Source organism: Zonotrichia albicollis, chromosome 7, assembly GCF_047830755.1.
Source record: "Zonotrichia albicollis isolate bZonAlb1 chromosome 7, bZonAlb1.hap1, whole genome shotgun sequence".
Lineage (NCBI taxonomy): Eukaryota > Metazoa > Chordata > Aves > Passeriformes > Passerellidae > Zonotrichia > Zonotrichia albicollis.
Window position 1 is genome coordinate 35,636,678 of NC_133825.1, and position 24,458 is coordinate 35,661,135.

Genomic DNA, 24,458 nt, shown 5'->3' on the forward strand with positions numbered 1-24,458 from the left:
AATGGTAATGTTGTTGAACGTCTATCACCATGGTATTAATTGAAATTACATATGAGTAAAATGCTCTCATGATTACAGGAGAGGTATGAAAGGAAAAAACAGTGATGGATTGTTTCCCACACCAAATGTGGAGCAGTCTTCTATTGTTATATTCTGAATAAAGCCAGAGTTTGGTGAGATTATGTCAATTCCCTTTTCATTTTTTTTGTGAACTTGCTTTTGTCAACCTTCCTCCCCTACCTTTAGCATCTCCAGTTCCATTGTCACAGAGATACTCAAGAAAAACCACAAATTTTCTTACAGGTATTTTCTTTGCACTGTTCAAAGTGCCTTGTATCAATCAGTGACAATACAGAGTTGCTTCTGTTTATTCTCTCTTCTTTTCTAAAGCCAGCAGCCATCCTAATCATGTTGGTTTCTTTCCAAGGAAATGTGTTGCTTATTGGAAAAATGCTGGGGGGGTTTTGTTGTACCAGATGGAATTAGTGGGAATGAGGGTAGTAGTTGGCTGCTGCTTATGTTGGTAGCATGAAAGTGTATCTCAAGATTTTTTGCTGTTCCTGAGGAGTGTATTAGGAAATGTTTGCCTCAGAGTTCATTCATATTGGAAACGAATGGAGGACACTCCAGTAGCACTTCTCTTGTGTGTTGTAAACATTCCTCTGCCAAGCTTTTTAGGGGTCTGGATATGAGGTGTTTGGTATGCATCCATCTGCTGACAGCATTATAAATATTGCATTTCTGACCTTCAGATTTTCTCTTTTGATCTCTGGTTAAATGATATATTTGCCAGTTTGACACTGCTGACATTCTGTCTGTTTGGTCTAGCATTGTTATACCACGATTCCTTGTGATCCCATTGTCATGGGAATGATATATCTCAAATGATGAATATACTTTGAAGCAATGTGGGGAATAAACACACTGGCTAAACTGCATTTGCAAGAAGAATTTTTATTGTAAAATTCCCACTTCAGTGTACAGTGTAAATTATTTACCTAATGTTGATGTATGTAACACTGCTGTTTTATCAAATAGTGTAAAGGAGAATACGCTACTGTTTGGGGGGATAAGAAGTGTCTTAATTATGGTTTTAAGCAGATTTCCCCTTGCTTTTGTTTTGTCTTGCACTGCATTGGGCAAACCTGCATTTGCCAGACAATAAACTGAACAGTAGTAGAAATAGAAGCTTCCTGTTTTCCCTCAGTGATGAATGCTTCACTTCTCTGGAAATATTCTTTTCTTTAGAACTGGTGAATGTTAACTGCACTTCTAGAGAAGTGAACCATAAACCATAGGAAGTTAGAAAGAGATTAAATTAACTCAAACATTTGCACTCTGTATAGTGTTTTTCTTATGCTTCTTTTAGGTTTTTGAACACCTCAAAAGCAGTCCTATGTTAGAATTCCATGCCTGTTTTCAAAAGCTGATTGGAAGTATGATGTGAATAAAGAACTAAGTAATGTTACCTACGTTCCTGATAAATTGAAGTCTGTTTAGATTCAAGTATTTTATGAAGAATCAGTGGGAGTTTTTTTGCGCATAACCTTCATGTCCTCATTCCTTTGTTATTAAAATGAAATGAGAACTTAGAAAAAAAAAGTTGACAACAAATGTCAGGCTGATAAAAACCTCAGCAGTGACCTTCAAAGCAATGAGATTTGACTATGCTATGGTTATCCACTGAGGCCAGAAGTTAGAAATCAGATAATGCAGTGATGACTTTCATCCTCTGGAACGTACATGTTCTGCATAACATCCCATGCCTCATTTGTCACCTCTTCTCCACTGTCCAGAGCATGATCTATTATTTCTGCTTGCAATTTTGCATCTCTCCATTGTTGGCAGACACAGCAGACCATTGAATTCCCTGGCAATTCTCTCCTCTTGGTCAGCTGTGCCCCAGTTCATAATGCTTCATACACTGTGCTGTATCTGTGATTGGCACATATGAGTGCAAAAGCTGTGGGAACAGACACTGGCCCTGGTACACCTGTATCAGAATGAATTGGAATGGCCCATAGCTTATAACAGATTAGAAGTTATTAAAAAAAAAAGTTGCTTTAAACTGTATTCATCTCCACTCTTTCCTGTTGACTTGGGTGGCTGACCTTTAGCTGGAATTTCAGGCACAGAAATAATTGTATTGTTTAGAGTTAATATTTTGTCACAGTGTGTGCTGCAGGCACTCTGATCCAGTGTCCCTGTCACATCCCTGACATGATGCCATCAGTGTTGCTCCACTGGCCAGTCCAGCTTTTGGATTTCTACTGCCAGTTTGCAGCGTGCTTACATCAGCCTCAGCCATGTCTTTGTTTGTGATGTTAAAGTAAGCTCAATAACATGTGAGGGACAGTAACCATCAAGTAATTTTCATGTTGCATTTCCAAAGCCTCACAATCACTGACTCTCAAAATAATGAATTTTTTTACTGAGAATCTTGCTCACCTCTTTCCTCCATAATTATCTATCAAGACTTCGTAAATAATTGCAGATCCAAAAGGAAGCTTGAATTGAGGTATTGAATGATTTCAGTGTCTTAAGAACTGAGGTTCTGCCCTGGATGGACTGAACTCAGGAACTTCATGATACTCTAAATAATTATCTTCATTTTCCTTTTTGTTCTTATAACAGATGAATTGCACTCAGCTCTCTTAACTCGTGCTGTTTCTCACAGCATGCAGAGCCCTCTGAGTCAACACTTTGTGTAAGAGCAGAACAGCCGGAGAAAAAGGCCAGAAAGAATGCAATATTTTTGTGAGGGTTTTCTTCTATCAATCTCCTTCAGATTTTTTATCTGTATCTCAGGAAACCTGAGAGCCCAGATACTTGCTTGTCAAACTAAATAAGCTGAAACTCCTCTCCTGCAGAAGTCTGGTTAAGAATCTCTAAGAAGGTGCTGGAAAGGACATGGTGGCCAACTTTGTCTGTGTGTCTGAAAGTCTGGCTTTCACCCTGCTTCTGATTCAAATCAGACTGAAGAGGAGACCAGACCCCTCTGTTTGATGGGAGCCAATCTATTAATTCATAAGGATTTCCTTCCTGCCTCCTATTTTTTCCCCCATGAGTTTCTGTCAATTTGTCTGCTTTTAGATTACAAACTGCCTGTGGGAGTGGGGTGTTTCCCCCTTCTTTAAAGATTAGAAACATCTCAAAACCAAGGTGATTCTGTTTTGGAAAAGCAGCTTTCTGTATCTGTTCACTCTGTCTGAAAGACAGACCTTTCATATTTATAATGTTTAGTTTTCTAAAAAAAATATCCTTACCTGTACTACCTATGACTAGTAAGAAAATACATTTACAATTAGTTCCCACTATGAACTCCAGTTTTAAAACCTCAAGACTTTTTTGTGCAGCTGCATATAGAAGAATCCTAGAGCCAAAAGAAGATTCTATTCAAAAACAATCAATCTCAGAAAGAGCAAAGTTGAAATTTAACATTTCATGTAAAATTTCAGTGCTTTTTGATAGCTTCATAACAGAATTTAGGAGAAATGTTGAATAACCTTCCCTGTTTCAGAAGGTAAGACTTTAAGACTTGTAAAATTTTTGCCTAATAGAGGAATTTTGGTTTTTGAATTTAATATTATTTGGAAACTTGAAAAGCAGAATCAAGTGAACTTCTTAAATGGAGATGACACCACCCCCGCTGTTCACAGAGGAGATAAAAATAGTACTGGGAACTATTTGTCAAATGTTATATGGAGTTCCAGTATTGAAGCTTATTTTTTTTTTTTTAAAGGAATTTTAGGAGGTTTTTGCCAAGTTCTGTTGTTGTTTTTATCCTTTGTATTGTTTGTACACTTTGAGTGTTCTAATAAATGTTCTAATCAATTTTTTTTAAGTATTAACTCCCACAGAATTAATATGCTGCAGAAAATTGTTAATCTGATTATTTTGTTTAGATATCTAAATTGCAAATCCATTGCAGATAAACCCATTCATTTTTATTTTTATGAGCGGAACAAGCAAAGATAAAAGCACTTTCAGAAAGGATGCCTTTTAGTGAACTGTTTTATTAGAATAACCCCAAAACCACTCAGTTAAAGTTCAGGGAGAACTTGAATCAAATGAAGTTCTGTTTATTTCCAGAGAGGATCTTAATCCTTAATGTGCTTTGCTTTATGTTACAGGATCTGCTGTGGGAAGTTAGGGTTTGCTGTTCTTTGAAGTTACCAGCTGAATTCTGAAGGCTTTGCAAGAGAACAGAGCCCTTTGCTGGACTGACACAGCACAAAGGAGGTGAAATTATATCACTGTTAATGAATGTTCTTTGGAACATTTTGAGAAGATGAATTGGTGTTAAAAAGAAGTGAAGAGGATCAATGGTAATTATGTGTTTTACTGTTTCAATAACATTTCAGGTAAAAAATATCAACACACTTTCCCTTCCTCAAGCATGTGAGGACATAGAACAGGGAATGTGTTCTAACACAAACTGCCCTGAGGAATAAGCTATTACAGTCAGTTATAGCAGATGAGAGACCCTGTGTGTTTTCAGTCAGTAATAGGGTGAAAACAGAACCCAGGAAATACTTTCTGAATTTTAAGGCATTTCAAGTTGAGCGATTATAATCTAGGACAGCAGATCTTATATAAGATCTAACTAGTAAAGTTTTCTTCTAAAGGATTAGCACAATGAAATTGCAAATCCATTTTGAAATAGACTGCTTGATTTGAAGAACGAATAGTGAACTTGGAGGTGGAAGTTATTCTCACCAAATCTACAGATGCTAGTGGCCACATATACTGTAGTTTTTTCCACTTCTTCAGGAAAATATAGTAAATACCATTTTAATTCGATTTTGTTTCACTATTCTACATTTGGTTCCTACCAGATTAATAAATGTGGTTTCAAACAAGTCACTGAAGTGGCAAATCTCCTAACAACAATACTTAGCTGTATTTATTGTCCAGGGTAAATTCCAATAAGAACAAAACACTAGTCAGCAGAACCTGACTTAATCAATTGTCTTCCTATATATTTATTCTGAAATTTAATAATGATGAGCAAGACCACATTTAAAAGCAAAACAAAGAATGACAATTTGCAGTTGCAAAAATCTGCTTTCAGGAACGTAGTGAAATGAAAGCGTTCCTATGGGCTGTATCACTCCATACCTATCTTAACTCTGTTGGAGGTGGTAGCATTTAGTTCAGAGAAATACAGAGCATGATAATGTCATGTTGTAGCAGCCCATAAGGGGGAGTATTCAACTGCATTGAATCCTTAGAGTTCAGGAACAGAGAAAGAGGGAGATCTAATGCAAGGTGGTTGATTTCCTGTTGACAGTAAAAAATAATATCCTGAAAGAGTTTGTCAGTTCTTTAGACTTGAAATAGTTTTCACCCCATGTAAGCATAAAATCAAATAGCAAATGTCTTACTGGTGCAGAACCAGTATAATAAATTTTCAAAAATGGAGGGGTGGGAGGTTTTTTTGTTGCTTGGAGTAGTTTCCTCATTTCTTTGACCGAATGGTTAATTTATTAAGAGTTAAATTTGCAATATTTACACATACAAAATTACTGTTTCATTTTCTTTCCCATATTCATGCAGGTTCTACCTGTAATTTTACCATAGATAATTGATGTACTTCTTTCATGTTGATGTTGCTTACAAAAGGAGCTTTTATTGTTACTGCTGTAACTGAGATAGGAATCTAGCCCACAGTACACGTTCATGCAGGAGACATTTGCAGCTGTCAGGGTTGGCAGCTCGTTGGCTTGTTTTGAGATCTGTGGATAAAACCCAGTGCAGATTAATGACAAGATATAGGATATATATTTTTTTTGATAACTGACACTTGGTATCAAGGGGGCTTAACATGACAGTTGACTATTAGTTTATCCTGGAAAATTTTGTGCGCAAGGCAATAGAGTAAAGCCATGCTTTGGAAAGAAAATGTTATACTTTGCCTTTTGTTTGGGAATCTCTATGTTCTTGTTAAATGCTATTTACACAATCTAAGTAATTCATAATTACCAAAGTTAGACAGAATTCTTAATGTTTCCCTATTTGTCAGCAGTGAAAATACAATGAATACAGAATTTTGCACTGTACAAGTGTGCAACAGCCTCTCACTGAACCGTCATAAGCAAAATATTGTTCTAACTCTAGAAAGCATTTTCAAATTCATTTTTATTGTGACTAGCATATGAAAAGGAGATAAGTGTTAAAGTTTCACCTTCTTTTTTGTCTGCCAGGGCTGATTCTTTTTTGTCTGCCATGAACATACATCACCTTGTAAATCAAAGCTGTGTTATGATATGCCAAGTTCTGACTTTGATACACTTTCTGGTGAGTAGATGTTTGCTGATTATATAACTTCAGGACTTAATGTTTGCTCAGTTTGAAAAGAGCTCTTTAGTGAAGACTTTATTTGAAGATGATCTACAGTCATTGATTGTAAGCCTAATGGATTTTGTCTCCACTTGTGGATTGATTAAACAGTGATTTCTGAGTTAGGCATATGGGAATAAGTGATATTGAACACAGACATTTCAAATATGCCTTTATGCTTTAGTAAGCCCAAGTACAAGAAATGTGTCAACAGTAATTGGAAACAATACCTTTATCAAACCATCTCTGAAAATGGACAAAAATACTGAAATTTGTCTTAATGAGCCAGAGATAATGGTTTCATTTTTTTTAAGGATTACTTTTACTTGAAATAAGTTTGTGTTTAGAGGAAATAAGGAATGTGTTCCCACTCTGGAGCAGTAGTTACTGCTCCTTGCTCGGGTGAACTATTTGAGTATTTGATGTTCCTTCCCTTCCCCAGCAAAAACAGGGATCACAGGAAAAGGAATTTTAGCTGAGCTGTTCTCAGCATAGAATTGTCCTCATGTAGCAATATCATCCCTTTGTTTTGAAGAGATTAATCTAAATTGTTCACTGAACAATTCTTTCTGATGCCTTTTGAGGCTACCTAGAACAGAGGCTAGATAGTGTTAAAGGAATAAGGTAGGTTTTTATTAAAAAGGCCTTCAAAGGATACACCTTGGCAGAGCCCAACTGTGGCTCCACCCAAGATGGACCCAAGATGGACACCTGGTCACAAGTTTTCACATTTTCATAAGTTTTGGCCCATTTGCAATTGGGGTTAATTGTCCAATTACAGCTCTAGGTTATGAAGTGTCATCCTCCCAGATTGCTCTCCTCAATTCCCTGTTGTTTACACTTTTTGGGCCTGAAGATGCAATGGTGTCCTTGGTTCTCTGGCTGGAAAAGGATTCTTTTGTCTAACTAAACTGTGAAGGGAACTTGAACAGAGCTATATACTATAGCAGTACAGAATCTGGAAAATATGAAAGCTAAAACTTAAGGCATAATTTCTCCATTTTAGTTTCCTGTTCAAATATTTCTGGATAAAATATTGCTGGATGTAACACTGGAATCTGGCTTTAAAAATGATTAATTTCCATTTTATGGACAGTATTATCCGCTTACAAGTTTCAATTAAATTTGAGATTAGGTTAGAAGAATTTATATTTGGAACAAATCACACAAAGAAAGAAAGTAAACCTCTATGGATAGAACCAAAGTTTATGTGAGGGGTCATAAGGGTCATATGTGCAGTGAGACTGGACTTGTCATGTCTTAAAAAGGCATGTATCATATTCAGCCATTATGCAAAATATTATGATATAATGTGCTCCCCTGGATGGCACAGTAATAAGCAGTGGAATAGCAAGAAGATGTGTCTGTGGTTAATGTATTCCCTCACTCCCTGAATCCCTCAGGAAAAGTCAGTGTCCTGAATCTTTGTTGATATATGACTGCTGTCCCCAATGGAGTCATACCAACTGAATGATAAATGTTTTCAACTTTGAGCATTTGACCTACCCAACACAGACAAAATGTTTTTAACATTCATAGAAGTGAAAAGTGTGTATGTGTGAATGCACCAGTATGCAAGTTAAAAGCACATTTCTTCTGCACCAGTTGTAAACTGCACCACTCTTCCCTAGATCCTACTGAACACTTGTTTACTTATTTAGGCTTCTGAACACCTCAGAAGAGTCTCTTATTGAAACACAAGTTCTTTCTTGCCATCTATTCAGGTTTCAGTCATACTAGCTGAAGCAGAAATAATCCAGAAGTTAGCCTTAAACTGGGAATGAAAATGAAATTATTTCTCAGTGTAGAAATCACAGCACTCATTTTGGTCTTCTTTTTTGTGAAGTCTTCAAACAAATTTGTAAATTCATAGGTGATAAGGTTGGAAATTACTAACAGTCTTTAGAGAGTGTGACCTTTAGCTTAACAGAAATTGAGAAAGAAAACCTGCCAGTTTTATATCCTGTGACTGTGATTGAAGTAAAGAATATACTTCATAAAAATATTCAGTTTTGATAAGGAGTTTCTGGTGTTTGAAAATTTGCCACCATTGCATCTGCACAGAAATAGATGAAGGTGAATGGATCACATTTGCCATGTGTTTCTGGTGAGAGCCTGAATATATCAAGATAGCTGCATATTGCATCATATCAGTCTAAATATATCTAAGTCTGAGTACATCTCATTAGGCTTGTCCTGATGTGTCAAAATATGACTATTAAAAACCAAGATCATAGTTAAAGGAATGTCTGCAACTTATTTAAACAAGAGCATATATTTTAAAAAACCCAAATCATAGTCAACCCCCGCCCCAAACATTGTTCAGTGCTGTTACCAAAATCTAACAAAAGCCAGAGATCCAACAGATAAGATATTAAACTGATTGCTCTGGGATTCATTTTGCTTATGCTCATATAGGACTCAGTGTTTACAGAACTTAGATAAACCAGTAAATGTCACCAGCAGAATAAGGTGTTTTTTTTTTTTCCAGTTCTCATTCAAAAATGATATTTAAAATTAAAATAGCCCTAAATTTAAAAATAAAATAAGAAATTAAGACGACAAGTATTTTGAAATTGTTTTATGTTTCCTGACTTGACATCAAGTGAAACACATTATTCAACCTAAGTTGAATGTGGGCTATTTTTGGATAATTGATACAAGGAGTTTCACTTTTGGTTGAATGAGCACTTTTAATCATAGAGAAACATTTTGGTTTCATTTTATTGTCAGTGCCCTCCCTTCTCCAATCAAACAAGTATTCCTTTCAACATTTGTTCAGCAAATGAACCAAGTCCACTTTGTTTATCTGCTCACACTCCTACTCCATGTGCTTCTCTGCATTCAGTATGAAGCATTTGCCCACATGAGTTCACTAAATTGCCCAGGAAGTATATTCAATTAGGGTCCTTGTGTGATCACTTTATAGGATAGAGAGAAGATTAAGTGGAAAAAAAGGTGCAAAAGCTGGGCTTAGAGTTCTGCAGAGAGAAATTATTTCCTATATGACCACAAACCCAAGCCGGGTGGCTTCTCTGAATCAGGTCTGACTCCAGTCTGTTGAATACTGTCAGCCCAAACCCAGCTGTTGCCTCCCCACACCTAGCACCCTTCTATGAACAGGGAAGTTTCTTTTCTTGCACAGGAATTAATTGATCATAAACCCATTGGGTAATGTGGATCTATAATCCCAGCAATCCTGACCCCTGCTACTCCGACATTGTCCATTGGCCTGAAATTGCTGGCCCTGTAGTACTTTTAGGCCATGGGATTCTATTGAATTCAGTGCTTAGCACTAGTGAACTTGGAGCTCTAAAGATTTATCTTGTTCATTAATGTTCAAAAATGATTCCTTTTAGCCAAAATCTAAACAGTTTTCAGACCCTTCCTCACATCTGTGCTCAATCAATTTTCTCATTCCTAGCCTTAGTCTAAAAGACAGACAAATGAGCTTTGTTTCCTTTGAACCTAATGATTATCCTATTCTAGTTGTTAATATGGATATCTTGTGTCACACAGCAGAAGATTGAAAAGCAGTGATCTAAATGGAAGGTGGATAAGTTTGGAGCTTCCAGTCACTTATGAAAATAAAAAGCCTGAAGAGCACCAAGTACACTGCTTAAGCTTACACATGTGCCTATTTTGAAATGTGAGGGAGGGGAATGGTATTGACTGCTTTTCAGGCACGTTCAGCATGAGTAAGGGTGCAAAGTGATATATAACTGTTCAGGTATGTCTTGTTTATTTGTGGTACTGAAGCAATCTTTACAAAGTTGAGTGTTTTTAATGTATCCATTCAAATAGATGTCAATTAAATGTGGCTTCTTGGGAAATACAGCAACTGGACAAAGCTTCAGTCATTGCTGTAAGGAAAAAAATACTCTCAAACTTGACAAGAAGAGAACCTGAGTGATCATTGTTTTGAAGTATTGCAAAAATCTTTCTTGCTTGCTCTGGAGTTAATTGAGAAGACTCTTGACAGCCTTTCTTAAAAGTGAATAATAAATTGACTGGCTCTAATATATATAAAATGTCTTCTCAGATGGATCTCCTAACCTCAGGTTGCTCAGGCTTTGCAAGGGCAGGTTTTTCAAATTTTCCTGGGTGGTTTAAGGAGTTGGGTGCATCAGTTGACTTCTTTTGGCTCAGACATTTTGGAGAGGGGCTGAGTTGTAAGTTTTGATGTCAAATGTACCATACTGTGACTGAAAAGGTAGTAATAAATTGTAACTCCACCTGCTGTGTACTGTGTATTTAGTAGTTTTATTTTACAAGTTTCTTTTCCATTATTTTCCTAATGATTTTACCTAATGAATGTGTTATATTCCTGTGCCAAGCTGTTTAACATAGCTTTGAGAACACATTGTGAATGCAAATACATAAAGTAGAACTGGTCTAAAGAAGTATTGCCAATTGTCTACTGCATAGTCCTGTGAAAGAGTCTTCCTTAATTTCTGCCCCTCACCTTTACCCATTTTGTGTTGTGCTGCTGCTTGCTTGCACTGGTGTTTGTGCTGTAACCTGCTTGTGGGTAGTGCAGCTGTGGAGGTGATGTGAGGTGATCCTGATGTGGTTTGCTGTGAAGCAGAGGGAGCATGTGTGATGGCTTTCTATCATACCACAAAGGCTGCTGGGTTTGTGTTTTGTTGTCTCATGATTTTGACCAGTGAGCAGTGATGAGAATATGTCTAAATGGTTGCTAAAAGTGAGGAATATTACTTCCTGTAATATTTTCTCCCTGAAATGTGAGTTTATTTTTATTGCCCCTCAGAGACATCCACTCTTACAATGTTACTTAGGTAGTTTCTTTAACATCCCTTTGCCATTATTCATCAAAAAATGTTTGTCTGGTTCCTTTCATCACACTGTTCAAAACTGGAGTGGTAACAGCTCCTGAAAAGTTGATCTGAACTTTTTCCCCAGCTATCTAAGCTGAGCATAATTGCCCACAATTGTGTGCCTTCTCTGTCCCCTGTCACCTGGTTGTCCCATATCTGACACTCTCTCCTTGTTTTTAACATTTGTACCATGTGTAGGAAGGGATCAAGAAGACATTTTAACTCCATAACCTGTAGACAAGTGAAACAAGGAACCAGGAAGCCACTGAGTCTGTATACAAGGAAAGATATAGCATACATAGAATTGTGACAAAGAACTTTCTAGATTTATTGAAGTGAGAAAATATGCACAGATTTTTCCCTTTGCAGGTTGTGCAATATGGCACATTTTGTACTTTATTGCATGCCTACACGAGATAATGGAATGGTCAGATTTTCTGTAGATTCAAACCCATACTCTTAGCAAAATATAATTTTATCAATGTTAACTGCATGGTTCAGATTATGATACTTACATGCATACACCCCCCCCTTTAAAGTTCTTTAATTAAACTTGTTATACAGTTTCTTTATTGTGTCCCATTTTGTTTACATAACATTTCATTGCTCAGAAGAGACATCTTGGATTACTTTCCCATACATTAAAAAGCATGACTACATCTTATTATTTTAGTAGTTCAGTAGTATTGAGTATCTTCCTCTGCTGACTTCTTGACATGATTTTGATATACATTCACTCTGTGTAGTCTGCGTACATTGTTCTGGCTTTCTTGTTCTTTGAAGGTCATTGTAGCTGTAAATATTATGTTGAGATATTCAGGTGTTCTGTGTAAAGAGTCTGTAGACCACAGATTGTTGGGTAAGGCCATAAGAGAGAAAAAGCAGTATTTTCCTCAGTGCCTCATGTAAGTTACTTGGTGGTTTGCCCTAAATATATACAGGAGATTATTTCCAAATTCTCCTATTATACTCATTTGCTTTGGAGAGGGAAAGCTTGAGTGGTAGGTTGGTGTGACTGCTCTGGTGTTTGACTCAAGCTTGCAGAAGAGCAGCCCAGAGTATCAGGAAATGAGCTGGCTGTTTTTTGAAAACACGAAGGTACTTGTCAAAATATTATTTCTAGGCTATATAATAATTTTGGGATCTACTGGTACCTGCTGTCCATAACCACAGCACAGTCTCAGGATTTAGGCCTTTCTCTCCTCTAACTTGTCCTGATTTTTCATCTTTGTTATGCAGGCAAATTTAGCCCTTATTTTGTTTTTCACGTTGAAATGGATGACATTTTGAATTCTAGTGCATTGCAAACCTCATAATGATCTGCCAACAGCAAAAGAGGACTATGATATTGAATTGTGTCCTTAATAACATCACAAAGTATAAAGTGACTAAAAATAGCATGTATTTTTAGTAAAATTTGAGTAAATTGTGACAGAGCAGCATTTGCAAATATGCTTACCTGCTTTATATCCTTCCTGTTGTCCTGCTTCATAATACATAACAATAATTGGTTTAGCACAGGAGCAGAAAAAGCAGAAGGATATAGGAAACCTTATGGGAAGAATGACATGGAAGTTTTCTGGTGAAATTCTTATTATGGTGTGTTCTTTTGATTTGTCACTTAAATATTGAATTACAAACTTGACTAATAGTGAAGTGATAACATATTGAGTCTGACTTTTTACGTGGAAGAAAATTAATTTCAGTTTCTTAAAACTGAATCCACTCTGCAGCAGAAAGCACAGGAAAGAGGAGTAAGGCTCATAATGTAACTACCTCAGTTAGGTGCAATTGTACTGTGTCTTTGAAAAGTGTAAAAAATGTGTCATAGCTTGTGATGAAATTTTCTAATGAGCAAGTGTGCATCATAAAATAATGGGAAGAGACTTGTACCTGCCATTTAAAGTCAGGTGACTCTAAGGGCTGCCTTTTCAAAAGTGTTCTACAAATAGTGCTTTGTTTATAAAGATTGACCAGTACCTGCTCACTGCTAAGTAAACATGCAGCGCTACACTGGGGCATAGTTTCTAGGGGCTATTGCAACTTTGAAATGACAGTAATATTGAATTTTCTGCAAGATGAAACAATGGAAGCAAACCTTGAGATAGCCTGGAAGAAAAATGGCTCATAGCTTGGAGAAATATTTTTTTATGCAGTTGGAAATAAATTAACCTTCTTTGTAGTTAAAGGTAGAGACATTAAATCCACATTGCAAAATAAAAACTGTGTAAATATTTTGTGATACTCCAGGTAGCTGCCAAATTATTAGGTGAAGTCAGTAAGAAATGGAAAGTATGCTTTTATGAGGAAAATGTCAAAATCTGTTTTGTGTGAAAAAATTCCTGCTGCCTGATTCTAAAATTTTCTGCTATGAATTAATTACTCAGCTAGGTCACTTCTGCTGTAATTAGTTCTGCATTAGTGGAACGCTGCACCTAAATAAATTAAAAAGGTGAGAATTCTGTTCCATTCCACTCTGCTTTTCAGCTTCCTTCAGTTCAGATTTCTAGGATTAAAAAAAAAGGCTTCTAATTGATTTTTCCTTCACCTGCAAAATTCACAACACATCACTTGGATGAATATCTGCTTTGTTTTCTCTCTGTAGATAACACAAAGATGTGTCTAATCCTCATCAGCAATTCCTTCAGCTTCTCTGATGCTGGCTCTTTTTCCTGCAGCTGATTTCAGTGGAGTGTGCAGAAGGAGCCCTGTCAGGACTCACTGTGCTGTTAGGTCTTACCTGTTGCTTTTGCTCAAGAGCCAAATTTTATCTTGGTTTGACTTGCATAAACTCTTAAAAGAGGGGCATTTTGTATAACATTATTCATAAGTTTTTCTTCCCTTTCCCTATGGTACTTATTCTTACTTAATTCTCTCTTTTATATTAATTGATCACATTATCTCCTCAGCTTGATGGTGTGGGAGCTTTCCTGTACTACTAAAAATTGAACATATAGTTGAAAGATTTCTGTGAATCATGGCAATAGCCTTTTCCCAGTTTTCATTATTTGGCTTAGGTACATCTATCTTTATTAAATGCATCATGCTGTGCTACCTGTAATTATAGAAGGCATAAATCTCACACATACTGCTGTTTGTATGTTCTGTAATGTAAGTAGGTCTGGAAATGCTGCAGTGTCACTGCAAGGTGCATCAATTCTACCACCTGATAACTGTTACAACAACTAATTAAAAGAAGATAAATTAACAATTTAGATGTTTTATTTGCAGTGTCCTACTAGAGGAGCAGAAAAGGACATAAATATTCTTTATAGATAAAGAATGAGATGAGTTGTTATTATAACAGCGTTATAATTTTATTTTAATTTAACAGTGTTTATTTCTAGTATTATATGGTTATATAAGAAGTTTTTGAAATGTCCACAGAAATATTATTGAGTCATTGCTGAGATAAGTAACATTTACAGCTGCCTAAATTTAGACTGTTCAACCCTGTTTGTGAAGCTCCTCATCTCTGGAAGGTTGCTTGGTATTTCTCAGCTAATGGAAATGTCTTTAACACTAGCAGTGAGATAAATGGGACCAGCTAAATGCTGCTCAAAATCCATGCAGATTTACCTTTGTCAGCTATGCTTGGAAGAGATGTGTAACTGTCAAAGGATCTGCCTGGCAATGTATAGGGATGGGATTATGCAGATATGTCTCTGCTTGTTGCTAAAGGTTCACAAGGCTCTCATGAGAATAAAGTATAAAGAAAACCATTGATGTGCCAGCACAAAAATCAAAGAATAGTCCAATAACAACCACAACAAGGAGAAGCAACTACAATAGGCAGAGTAACTAAAGAGAACAATTGCAAACCTTGTTACTGAACAGAGAGACTAAAGGATGAGTGAAAATAATAGTTTCCAGGGAATATAGGAATATTGATGTGAATAGGAAACAGCTCCTGCCAGGATTTGTCACCAATTACTTTTTCTCTATGCTGTAAGGGAGAACCCTATTGCTCTATTTAATTATTCAGAGCTATGATATTGCTGTTCCTAGTTTCTTCAGAAAGGGCTCAGAAAAAAACCTTAACCTTTCTAGAATACCTATGTATGCTGTAAATTAAACAAGCTGTTACCTCTTGGTATGATTTGAAAGATGTTGTCAAATAAATTCTTTTTATTCAGATTTTCATTTTAATTAGGTAGCAAAAAAAAAGACAACCAGCTCTTTTGACCATATATTGACCATATATATCAGTAATATTGTACATTTGGTGACAACAGCTGCAGAATTTGGTGTCCTCTCTAGGTCTACTTTACTTTATATGCCAAATAGCATCATACAGCCAAGCCAGCACATTCAAAGCATGCCATCATTTAATAAGTTTTCTTGAAATTCTTGGTCATATGGCTTCTTATGGAGTTTGTCACCTTTGATGGGAATAATTCAAGCATGTATAGCTCAGAACTGCCCCCTAAAAATATTCCAGTGGTTCAAAGAATAAAAACATCACAGAATCAGTTAGGCTGGAAAATACTTCTAACGTTGAGTCCCACCTTTGACTGAGCACCACCTTGTGAACCTAGTGCCACGTCCAGTGTTTCCTTAAACACCTCCAGGGATGGTGACTCCACCACCTCCCTGTGCCCTCATTCCTATGCCTAATCACCCTTTCTGTGAAGAAATTCCTCCTAATGTCTAACCTGAATCTCCCCAGCTGCAGCTTGAGGCTATAAAAAGGAATGTGGGAGAATCAATTTTTAAAACAGGAAAAACACCTGCTGTATGGTTTTTAGGCACTGAAAGATTGGTATAATGGGTATAAATGACAAAGGAAATGCTTAGCAGCCAAGAAAGCCAGAATTCAAACAGAATAACAGTAATGGGAATATCTAGACAAAAACAAATGTGAGAAGTATTAAAAAATTTCCATGAATTGGTTCATTGGAAAATACTGAATGACTGAAGAAAAATTACTAAATTAAAAAGCTAGGGAAAATTAATCATTGTGTAACAATTCTGCATGAGATGCCGTTAAGCCTATGTGAAATTAGAAAGCATCCAATCACTTCTCTCATTTTTACTGTTGGTATTTGAGAGATGTTTTCTCTGAAGGTTAGCAAATTGTAGCTATGTGTTAAAAGAAAGTTTCACAATTCTCCTCATGAAAGCGACATGAATGGACAAGTACTATTTTATAAAATATTTACAATGCAGGTCACATGATATCAGGGCACTGAAAGACTGACAATAATCAAGAATGTGTAGTGAAAACGTGAATACTGAAATTCAGAGGAGCTGTACTTTGCAGCACTCTTCCTCTCAAAGAACCTCCCTTTGAAGTTGATCAGTACTCTGCTCCTCAGAGGAGTTTGGGATGCTGTTGTTGGCACCCACATCACAAGTGATGAAAAATGTTTGCTTAAATGGCCATCAGTATTTGTGTCGAATTCTTAATCTTTGCCTTTGATAGTGTTCAACAGCTATCCATAGCAAGAACATAGAAGTTCGTTCAGATTTCCCTCAAGGAATGTGAAATACTCTGAACTCCATGAGGCTGTAATGAGATGGAAAATTTCTGCAAGTTTCAGTGGTTTTAGGCCATGAATCATATGTGGTGCCATGGCTCAGGTAGAAGTGTACTTTTCTTTTGTCATAAATAAGAGACATGCCTTTTCTCTGTTGTATTTGCTTTCTCTCTAATGCATGTTCTACTTTCTGTGGTACTGTCAAAAATATTATGATATAATATTGTAGGAGAGTAAGTAATTCACTCATCTGGGATATGGAAATCCTGTTAATTTTAGAAGGTGCATTTAATAAAATTGCATCATTGGCAGAGACTTTCATATTATACTGTGTTTATTAGAGAAAATCTCTTTGCATTAGGTTCAAAGCCAGAAATTGATTTCCAAAGGAGCTGAATGCTTAGGTTGCTTAGATATTTTGAAAATCCCACTAGGTCTCTGCAGCTTTTTGGCACATAAATACCCTTGAAAATCTGGCTTAAGAGTTATAACAGTAACACAAAGGAATAAAAACTCGTTATTCAAGCCAGAAGGATTTTACTGGCACTGAGCATATTGATGTTACACTGGGGAAAATTATATTTACATGTTTTAGGGCACTGAATTAATTATAACATAAAATAAAACTTTGTTTAACATATGTAAAGAATCTGTTCTCCAATACATTATTCCTTGTAGGGACTGAGATAAAGTGTTCTACCAAGTCTAGGAAAGCTATAAACAGGGAAGTGACCAATGTTCAGTGGTTGATTAGTAGTCTGGAAAAAAGACATGGAACAACCAAAACAGATTGCTCAGCCTTAATGCCAGATCCATTCCTATTTTTTTTTTTTTGCTTCCATGCTGCTATTCTTTTGCTTAAGCCTTTTGAAGTCAGCTTGTCCATTTTCCAGGTCCTATGAAAATATCTCGTATAATTTCAAAATAAGCTTCAAATGATTTATTTTGACAATTTTGATGTTATAAATCCAAAAGAGGAATAGATATTTTGGCTTCTGGGTTATCCCTAGGCAAGGGAAGAAATTAATCTAGTCTAATCTATATACTGTACTATGTGGCCTCAGGAAGACCCCAGAGCTGAAAGCTCTATATTAATTTTTAGATGGTTAGTTTCTATTCAGATGAAAAATATTTCTTTATATCTGCAATAATACTGTTGAAGCCGCAAGAGCTATAGGGCTCAGAAGATGTCTGCAATACTTTTGCAATTTAATTTTAAACTCAGGGCCATAACTGCAGGAAGTGGGGTTTGACTAATTTTCCTGAAACTCAGCTTGTATATCCACCTGTGATAAAAGAACTGAAAATATAATTGATGGATCTGACTTAGGAATTTTCCCACCTTGCTTGCCCATGAGCAATGAGAACTGTAACATAACATTTCTGATGTGTTGTGAGGGACTGGTACAATCCAAATTCTCTGCTATGTTAAAAATAAAACTCCAGCTTGACATGGGAGTAGGGGTATTCACCACTGAAGTAGACTTGTGCTGAAGCAGATGCACAGGCTGTAAACCTGGTTCATGGTGCTCACCTTGCTCTAATAGAAATCCAGGGAGATACAGAACTGCATCCAATGTGACACTGGCAAAAGCTTTGGTGTAGTTCTGCAATGAGCAGTACCCTCTCCTCCAGAGGAGGAATGTAAATAGCCTCCATAATGTCCTCTGTAGCTGTTTGGAGGTCACTGGGTACTTAAACGCAAAAAGGTTGAACTGAGCCATTCAATTAGCTGAAGACCTGGTTGAAATTTTGAGATGATTTGGCTGATCAATTTTATCTGGATAATCTTTGTAGGCAATGGCTGTTTTAAGGAATGAAATAATTTTTGCACCTGTCTGGAGTATTTCTATTGAAGAAGTCCCAGCTGGCAGAGAGCCAGTGATGTTTCTGCTTGTGTAGCACCTGGTTTTGATTTCAGAGGGGAAACAAGAAAATTACTTCAATGGGTGGTGACATTAAATACAGCTGTTGCCTGGCAGAAAGCATGTTAGCTCTGTTTTACCCAAGTGAGAGCATTTCTACCTTGCATCATGGATAGGTTCAAAGCTCCAGCTGTAATCTCCCAGAGGAAGAGACAGAAAGGATTGCATTCCCCCAAACTTTCCTGCAGTTACGAAATAAAGTTCAGTAACTTTGTCATTTTTATTATGCAGAGGAAGATGGGGCTGACCAGAAGGATGTTTTTGATGGAACTGGGAAGAAGAAAAGGTTTCAGAGTAGAAAGTGAGCTAAGGTAGGAAGATGTTTATATGTTTTGAAATAACATTAATGCTATTTTAATTCAATATAGTCATACAAGTGACTGATTGAAGCTTTTGCCTAAGGTTTTGGTAGTTATACTTGACTCTTTCCATTATAAATATGTTTCAAGGGTTCAGTGGGTGTTCCTATTATGTGGTTTATTTCAATTATCTTCTGGACAGAAAGCAGGGAAAGCACAAAACTTAGCAAAATTTCTAATTTTTCACTTTTAAAATGTGCATTTCTAATTTATCTTAGATCTGTCAATTTTCATGGGTCTGCATATAAATTGTGTCTTTAGCTCATCTGAATCACTCATTGTTTATTTCCTCTTTGAAGTCAGGTTAAGATTAAGCTAAATTTAGTGGCCAATTTTGAAAACGAAAAAGGTTAAATGTACAGGAATGGAAATGTGATGGGTTGAGAGGGACATTTGTCTACATCATCTCTGGTATTATAGTATTTAACTTTTATACCCTAATGTGAGTATCAAAGTTATGGCTTCTGCTTTGGTACAATCTGGAAGAGCACTGGAGAAAAATCTTAGGAGTAAAATACCACAGATGTGGCATTTGAGGGTGGCAACTCACTCCAGATTCAGGTTTGTCTGCTTTCAGCAAACAACCTCATTCAGAGGGAAGCCTTCCTCCAAACAGGGCTTTACATAAGTGCTGGTTATGTCATTATGCAGTTTTCCAAAAGCTGCATCATTATATAGGTTCTCTGAAAAGCTGGAGGAAAACCAAGTATTGATCTCGTCTCTGGATCTGTCTCTGGAGTGTACAACCCTACAAAAGTGTATTTCTACAGACTTCTTTTCAATCCCATCAACTTTGAAAATCTGAGGAAGAAGGGAGGGCAAAATAATTTATAAAGCAAGATTAAATCAGGTATTGAACAGAAGCAAGCAATTAGCATCTGATAGAAAACTGAGTTCTTGGGGAAAAAAGAAATTAAGAGTGCTGTTCTGGATCCTACGTTAATAATCTGTAGAGTAAATGCTTCATCTGGGCTGCTTTGACACACACGTATTTATTGCCAGTATTTTAGATTTTCTGTAAGTTTTATGAGGCAGGTGTTATGTTTAATTTCAGCTTAGCTGCTACTGGATAAAACAAAACTATTTAACTGTTGATTTTTGCTTTTGAAAATGACAGAGGAAACGTTAAATTTGTTATGTTCTGTGCCAAGAAAATAGCACAGCTGTACAGGTATGAGAGGAAACTGGAGCACAGCAGCTAAACTGCTGCTGTGTGCATAGTTATGGCAAAGTTCCCAGCTCTGCAGCTTGGTACAAATACATGACATATGAATATTTTATATGAAGTGAAATAAACTACAGGAAGCAGAAGTTCTATGTCTCTAACTGTTAGGTTTTTTTTAACTCGAGTATAAAGATGTGACAGTTTAATTAAAGTAGGACCTAGCAGAGTTAAATAATAATAAACCCAACAGTGTTTCATGGGGATTCACTTAATATGTGTTTGTAATCTTTTAGAAAAAAATAAATTGGGATTTATTCTTTTTCAATGGACTCTGCTCTCCAAGTTCCACCATATGGAGAAAAAAAATTGTGCTATAGCATGACACACATTTCTGAAGTACAGTCCTTTCAGTACCTTTCTTATAGTTCCAAAATACAGTATGTTTATTGCATTGGAGAGTTATTTGATAACAATTTTCTATGGAGCAATTCCAGTATTTGTCATTGTGATTTCATGACTTAATGAAATTGGTGATCACTCATTTGAATAAGGATCACAGAGATAGGCCAAGGGATTTTCTTGGTTTTCTGGAAGGTAATTTGCTTTGAAGTGTGCAGTCTGCCTTTAACAGCAGGAACATGTTTTGAAGTCCATGCTAACAGTGATTGCCACCAGTGGTGGTCTCCTCTCTGCTTTGACAGGCTGATGGCTCCACTTCTCCAGGTGTTACAGAAGGCTTGCAGAGCAATCTGTCAGGTCCTCCATTGGAAATTTACTGTATATGGCTGTCACCATCACGGGCTACCAGAAAGTCACAGACTTTCAAATGGATTTGGCTGCCGTTAAGACAATTTATGTTCTAACTCTTGCTTCCTTTTGTAAAAATAGTGTCAAATAGTGACACTGCCTGTCTGTGCCTTACCTGCAAGGAGTTTAGGAATCTGTTGCCCGATAGAAATGAATGTTGGACTATATTATCTAGTTACTTAATTCTACAAGTTGATGGAAATGAAGAATTTTCTTCTTTCTCTCATGTTTTGTTGTGGGGGTGACAGCATCCTTGTGGGATGCGTAGGGAGCAGGAGCATTCAGAATCATTCAGAATTTCCTACCAAATCTGTATTTTTTCCAAACTTGCTGAGAAACATCAGCAGGCCAGACAGAAACTTACAGATCATCCTAAGTATGCAGGTAATCTTTTCTTGAAACACAGCTTTGTCCCTGTCCATTATTTTTCTGTGATGTGTACAGAAGTGTCTCTTTCTAATCTTTAAAAGGATCACCTTTTAATCAGGTGATCCTTTCCAATGTTGTTCTTGTACAACAACTGAAATTTACTGCAATAGCATTTTGTGCTATTGTATTTTTAGGCAATGTACACCATATAATGTATTGAATAACAATTCAAGCTATAAATTTTGTATTCACTAAACCATCAGTTTTGTTATACTGGCTTAGCAGCAAGGAAATGGTCTTTATATGGAGCATGTAGTTCATAAGATTTAATTCATGAATATTTGGCAATGCCATGTGTAATAAACGGCTTCATACAAGTACAGAAAACTTAAGTATCCTAATAGATATTACTAGCTGGAAAGTTTTAAATAATTATTGTTAACTGACTTGTTAATGTTGCAAAGCTTTAACTCGTTGATAAGGAGTATTGGGAAGAGGCTGTCAGGTGTTGTCAAGCAGGCTTTTAATTATGGTACTGCTTGTGTAAGCAAAATATTTTCAGAATTGCAAAGAATGTGTATTAGGTTAGTGTCTATGGAAGGTAAATGATCCTTCAAGAAAGAAAATCCTGCACTTACAGGAGCTGTCAGACTACAGTCTTTCCTCAAGGCAGAGTCAGTGACTAGAATAAATGTATGGTGATATGAAAACTCCAGTGCTCCCACATCCTAAAGTACAATATACGCTACAATTTTCAGGAAGTGTATGGTAAGTAAATACAGAAATAACAGCTTTGTATCTGTGTACAGTTGGATTCAGTGAAAAAAAAAGAAAACTTTTTGTACACTTCTTGACAGTGATTCTGTCACTCATATTGTGGCTGAGAACAACTCTTACCTGGAGGTGCTGGACTGGCTGAAGGGACAGGCTGTGGGTGACAGCTCTAGGTTTGAGCTACTGGACATCTCCTGGTTCACAGCCTGCATGGAGGCAGGAAGACCAGTTGATTCAGAAGTGAAGTATCGTCTCATGGTAAGACAGATCCTGCAGTGTGAATGCAGTGATAGCCAGAATGAATGGCTGTGATTTTATTTATTTTTTAACTGAATATAGATGTAATTGTGTTATGTTATTATTTTAAATTTTTTTTCTGTGAAATTTATGAGTAATTCACACAGATTCAATAGAGTAGAAACACCTTCTTCGCCTTCTTTATCAGTGTCTGGTAATGCTGAGTTACTGTTTCATCAAAAGGTACAAACTGGTACATACAGAATCACAGAATGGTTTGGGCTGGAAGGGACCTTAGAGATCATCCAGCTCCCACTTCCTTGCCATGGACAGGGATACCTTCCCCTAGATCAGGTTGCTCAAAGTCCCATTCAACCTGGCCTTGAACACTTCCAGGGACAGGACAGCCACAGCTTCTCTGGGCAACCTGTTCTAGTGCCTCAACACCCTCACAGAAAATAATTTCTTCTGTATATCTAATTCAAATTTCTCATCTGCCAGTGTAAAGCCATTACACCCTGTCTTGTCACTGTCCCTTTGTAAGAAGTTCTCTCTCCAGCTCTCTAGCAGCCCCTTAAATTGTTGGAAGGCTGCTGTTAGGTCTTCCTGGAGCCTTAAGGTCCTGAACAGCCCCAGCTCCTCTGCAATACTCTGCAATATCCATCAGTGAGGCACTTGTTGCTGTTCTGGTACTTGTGGTATTTGCTCAAATACATCAATATCATGGTAAATATCCCAGGGAAAGCAGGGCACTTCAATGGACTGTTGATGGCATTTTTGGCCTCCTCAAAACAATGCAAAAATATTACAACTTTTGCTGTTGCGGGTGATCAGGTAACAGCTGGGCCCTTGAAGGACCTGTGAAAAGAAGACTGATGTAGTCTGTGGACAAGTGTTTACAGACTTGGCACCATCAAGTAATTGTGCTAAGTTTTATTATATTCTCTTATCTCTCAGTGGAAGCTGTAAGTCAGAGGATGTTGAGAATGGCAGTTGATGATTTGATGTATGATGTTTGACCTTGAAGCAATGGATGATTGTTTTCTATATCTATCTATATCTGACAAATTACCTGCTAATTTCTCAGATTGGAGCGTAGTGAGGAGCAGTGGTACTCAACATCTTGGCACAGACTCTGAGTGGTGGGGGTTTGGTGGGGATGCCAGGCGTGCTGTGCCCAGCTTGTGCCACTGAGCCATGAAATGGCCCAGCAGTGCAGCTAGAATGAAGCTGTCCCCTCCTTCTGCACCCGTCCGAGCCTCATGGTGAAGGGTTTCGTGTGCACCAGCAAAGAAATTTATTCATATGTGAAGAGAGCTACAAGTCTGATCTAAAGCTCTCTAAAGTAACGTGAAGGATTCCTGCTGATTCCTGAGGGTCTGGATTAGGCTCTGTGTGACCACGCTGGCACCAGGGTAGGATGTGCAGCATGTGACCTCCTCTGAGGCACAGAATGCCTGAATATTTAACAGCAACATTGCTCTGTTTGCTGCTTCATCATTTTGGTATTTAGATTATGAAGGGTGATTCATAAATACCATCCTTTCCCAAGAAAAAAACCGTAGCTGATTATTTTTTTTCCCAGTCATATTGCATTTTCCTTGCCAGAAAATATTTTCCAGGTTTTTACATACAAGAATTACTGTTTAATAACAGTTTGGGCTGGGGGGAGGGGGAAGTGAATACACCAGATGGAGCTGTCGCTCTCAGGCTCAGCATGATTCCATGACAGAATGTGTGTTTATATTTGAATTCCTTCCAAGGATATATTTTTGCAATAAATTTATAACATTTTTCAGTGAATCTGCTGGAGGGAGAATAGACAAAGGAAATTAATAAGAAAAGAAAAAATACAAAAGGAAGCCTTGTAACTACTGCTTTATTTTATGTTACGGGCCATAAAAATATAAATACAAGGAATGCAGAGAAGTTCTCTAAACAAGTAATGCATCAAAACCATGAACAAAATCCTGTGAGCCTTCCTGAGAGTTTCACATCAGCATTAAAAGCAAAACAAATTACCTTTTATGTGCATTCTTAATTTTGGCAATATGAGCACACCTATAGATTCAGATAGCTCAGAAAATGTGATTTCATATTTTTTTTTTCTTTTCAAGGCTAGAAACACCTTTTTCTCCTAAATTCCTCCAATTTTTTTTAAA

General features: G+C 36.9%; 1 protein-coding gene across 5 annotated transcripts in view; it reads left to right on the plus strand.

The window, feature by feature from the left end:
* The window catches only part of DNTT (DNA nucleotidylexotransferase), a 145,898-nt gene that overhangs the window by 50,347 nt on the left and 71,093 nt on the right, over nucleotides 1–24,458 (plus strand). For 2 of the 5 annotated variants that reach the window (XM_074545030.1, XM_074545029.1), the window contains 4 exons: nucleotides 4,134–4,328; nucleotides 6,207–6,300; nucleotides 18,817–18,896; nucleotides 22,143–22,317. In XM_074545030.1, coding sequence (XP_074401131.1) covers nucleotides 6,229–6,300; nucleotides 18,817–18,896; nucleotides 22,143–22,317 — 327 coding nt within the window. In that variant the 5' untranslated portion in view covers nucleotides 4,134–4,328; nucleotides 6,207–6,228. Of the gene's footprint in view, nucleotides 1–4,133; nucleotides 4,329–6,206; nucleotides 6,301–18,693; nucleotides 18,897–22,142; nucleotides 22,318–24,458 lie in introns of those variants that run through there. The other 3 variants (XM_074545031.1, XM_074545033.1, XM_026799623.2) reach the window with 3 other exon arrangements.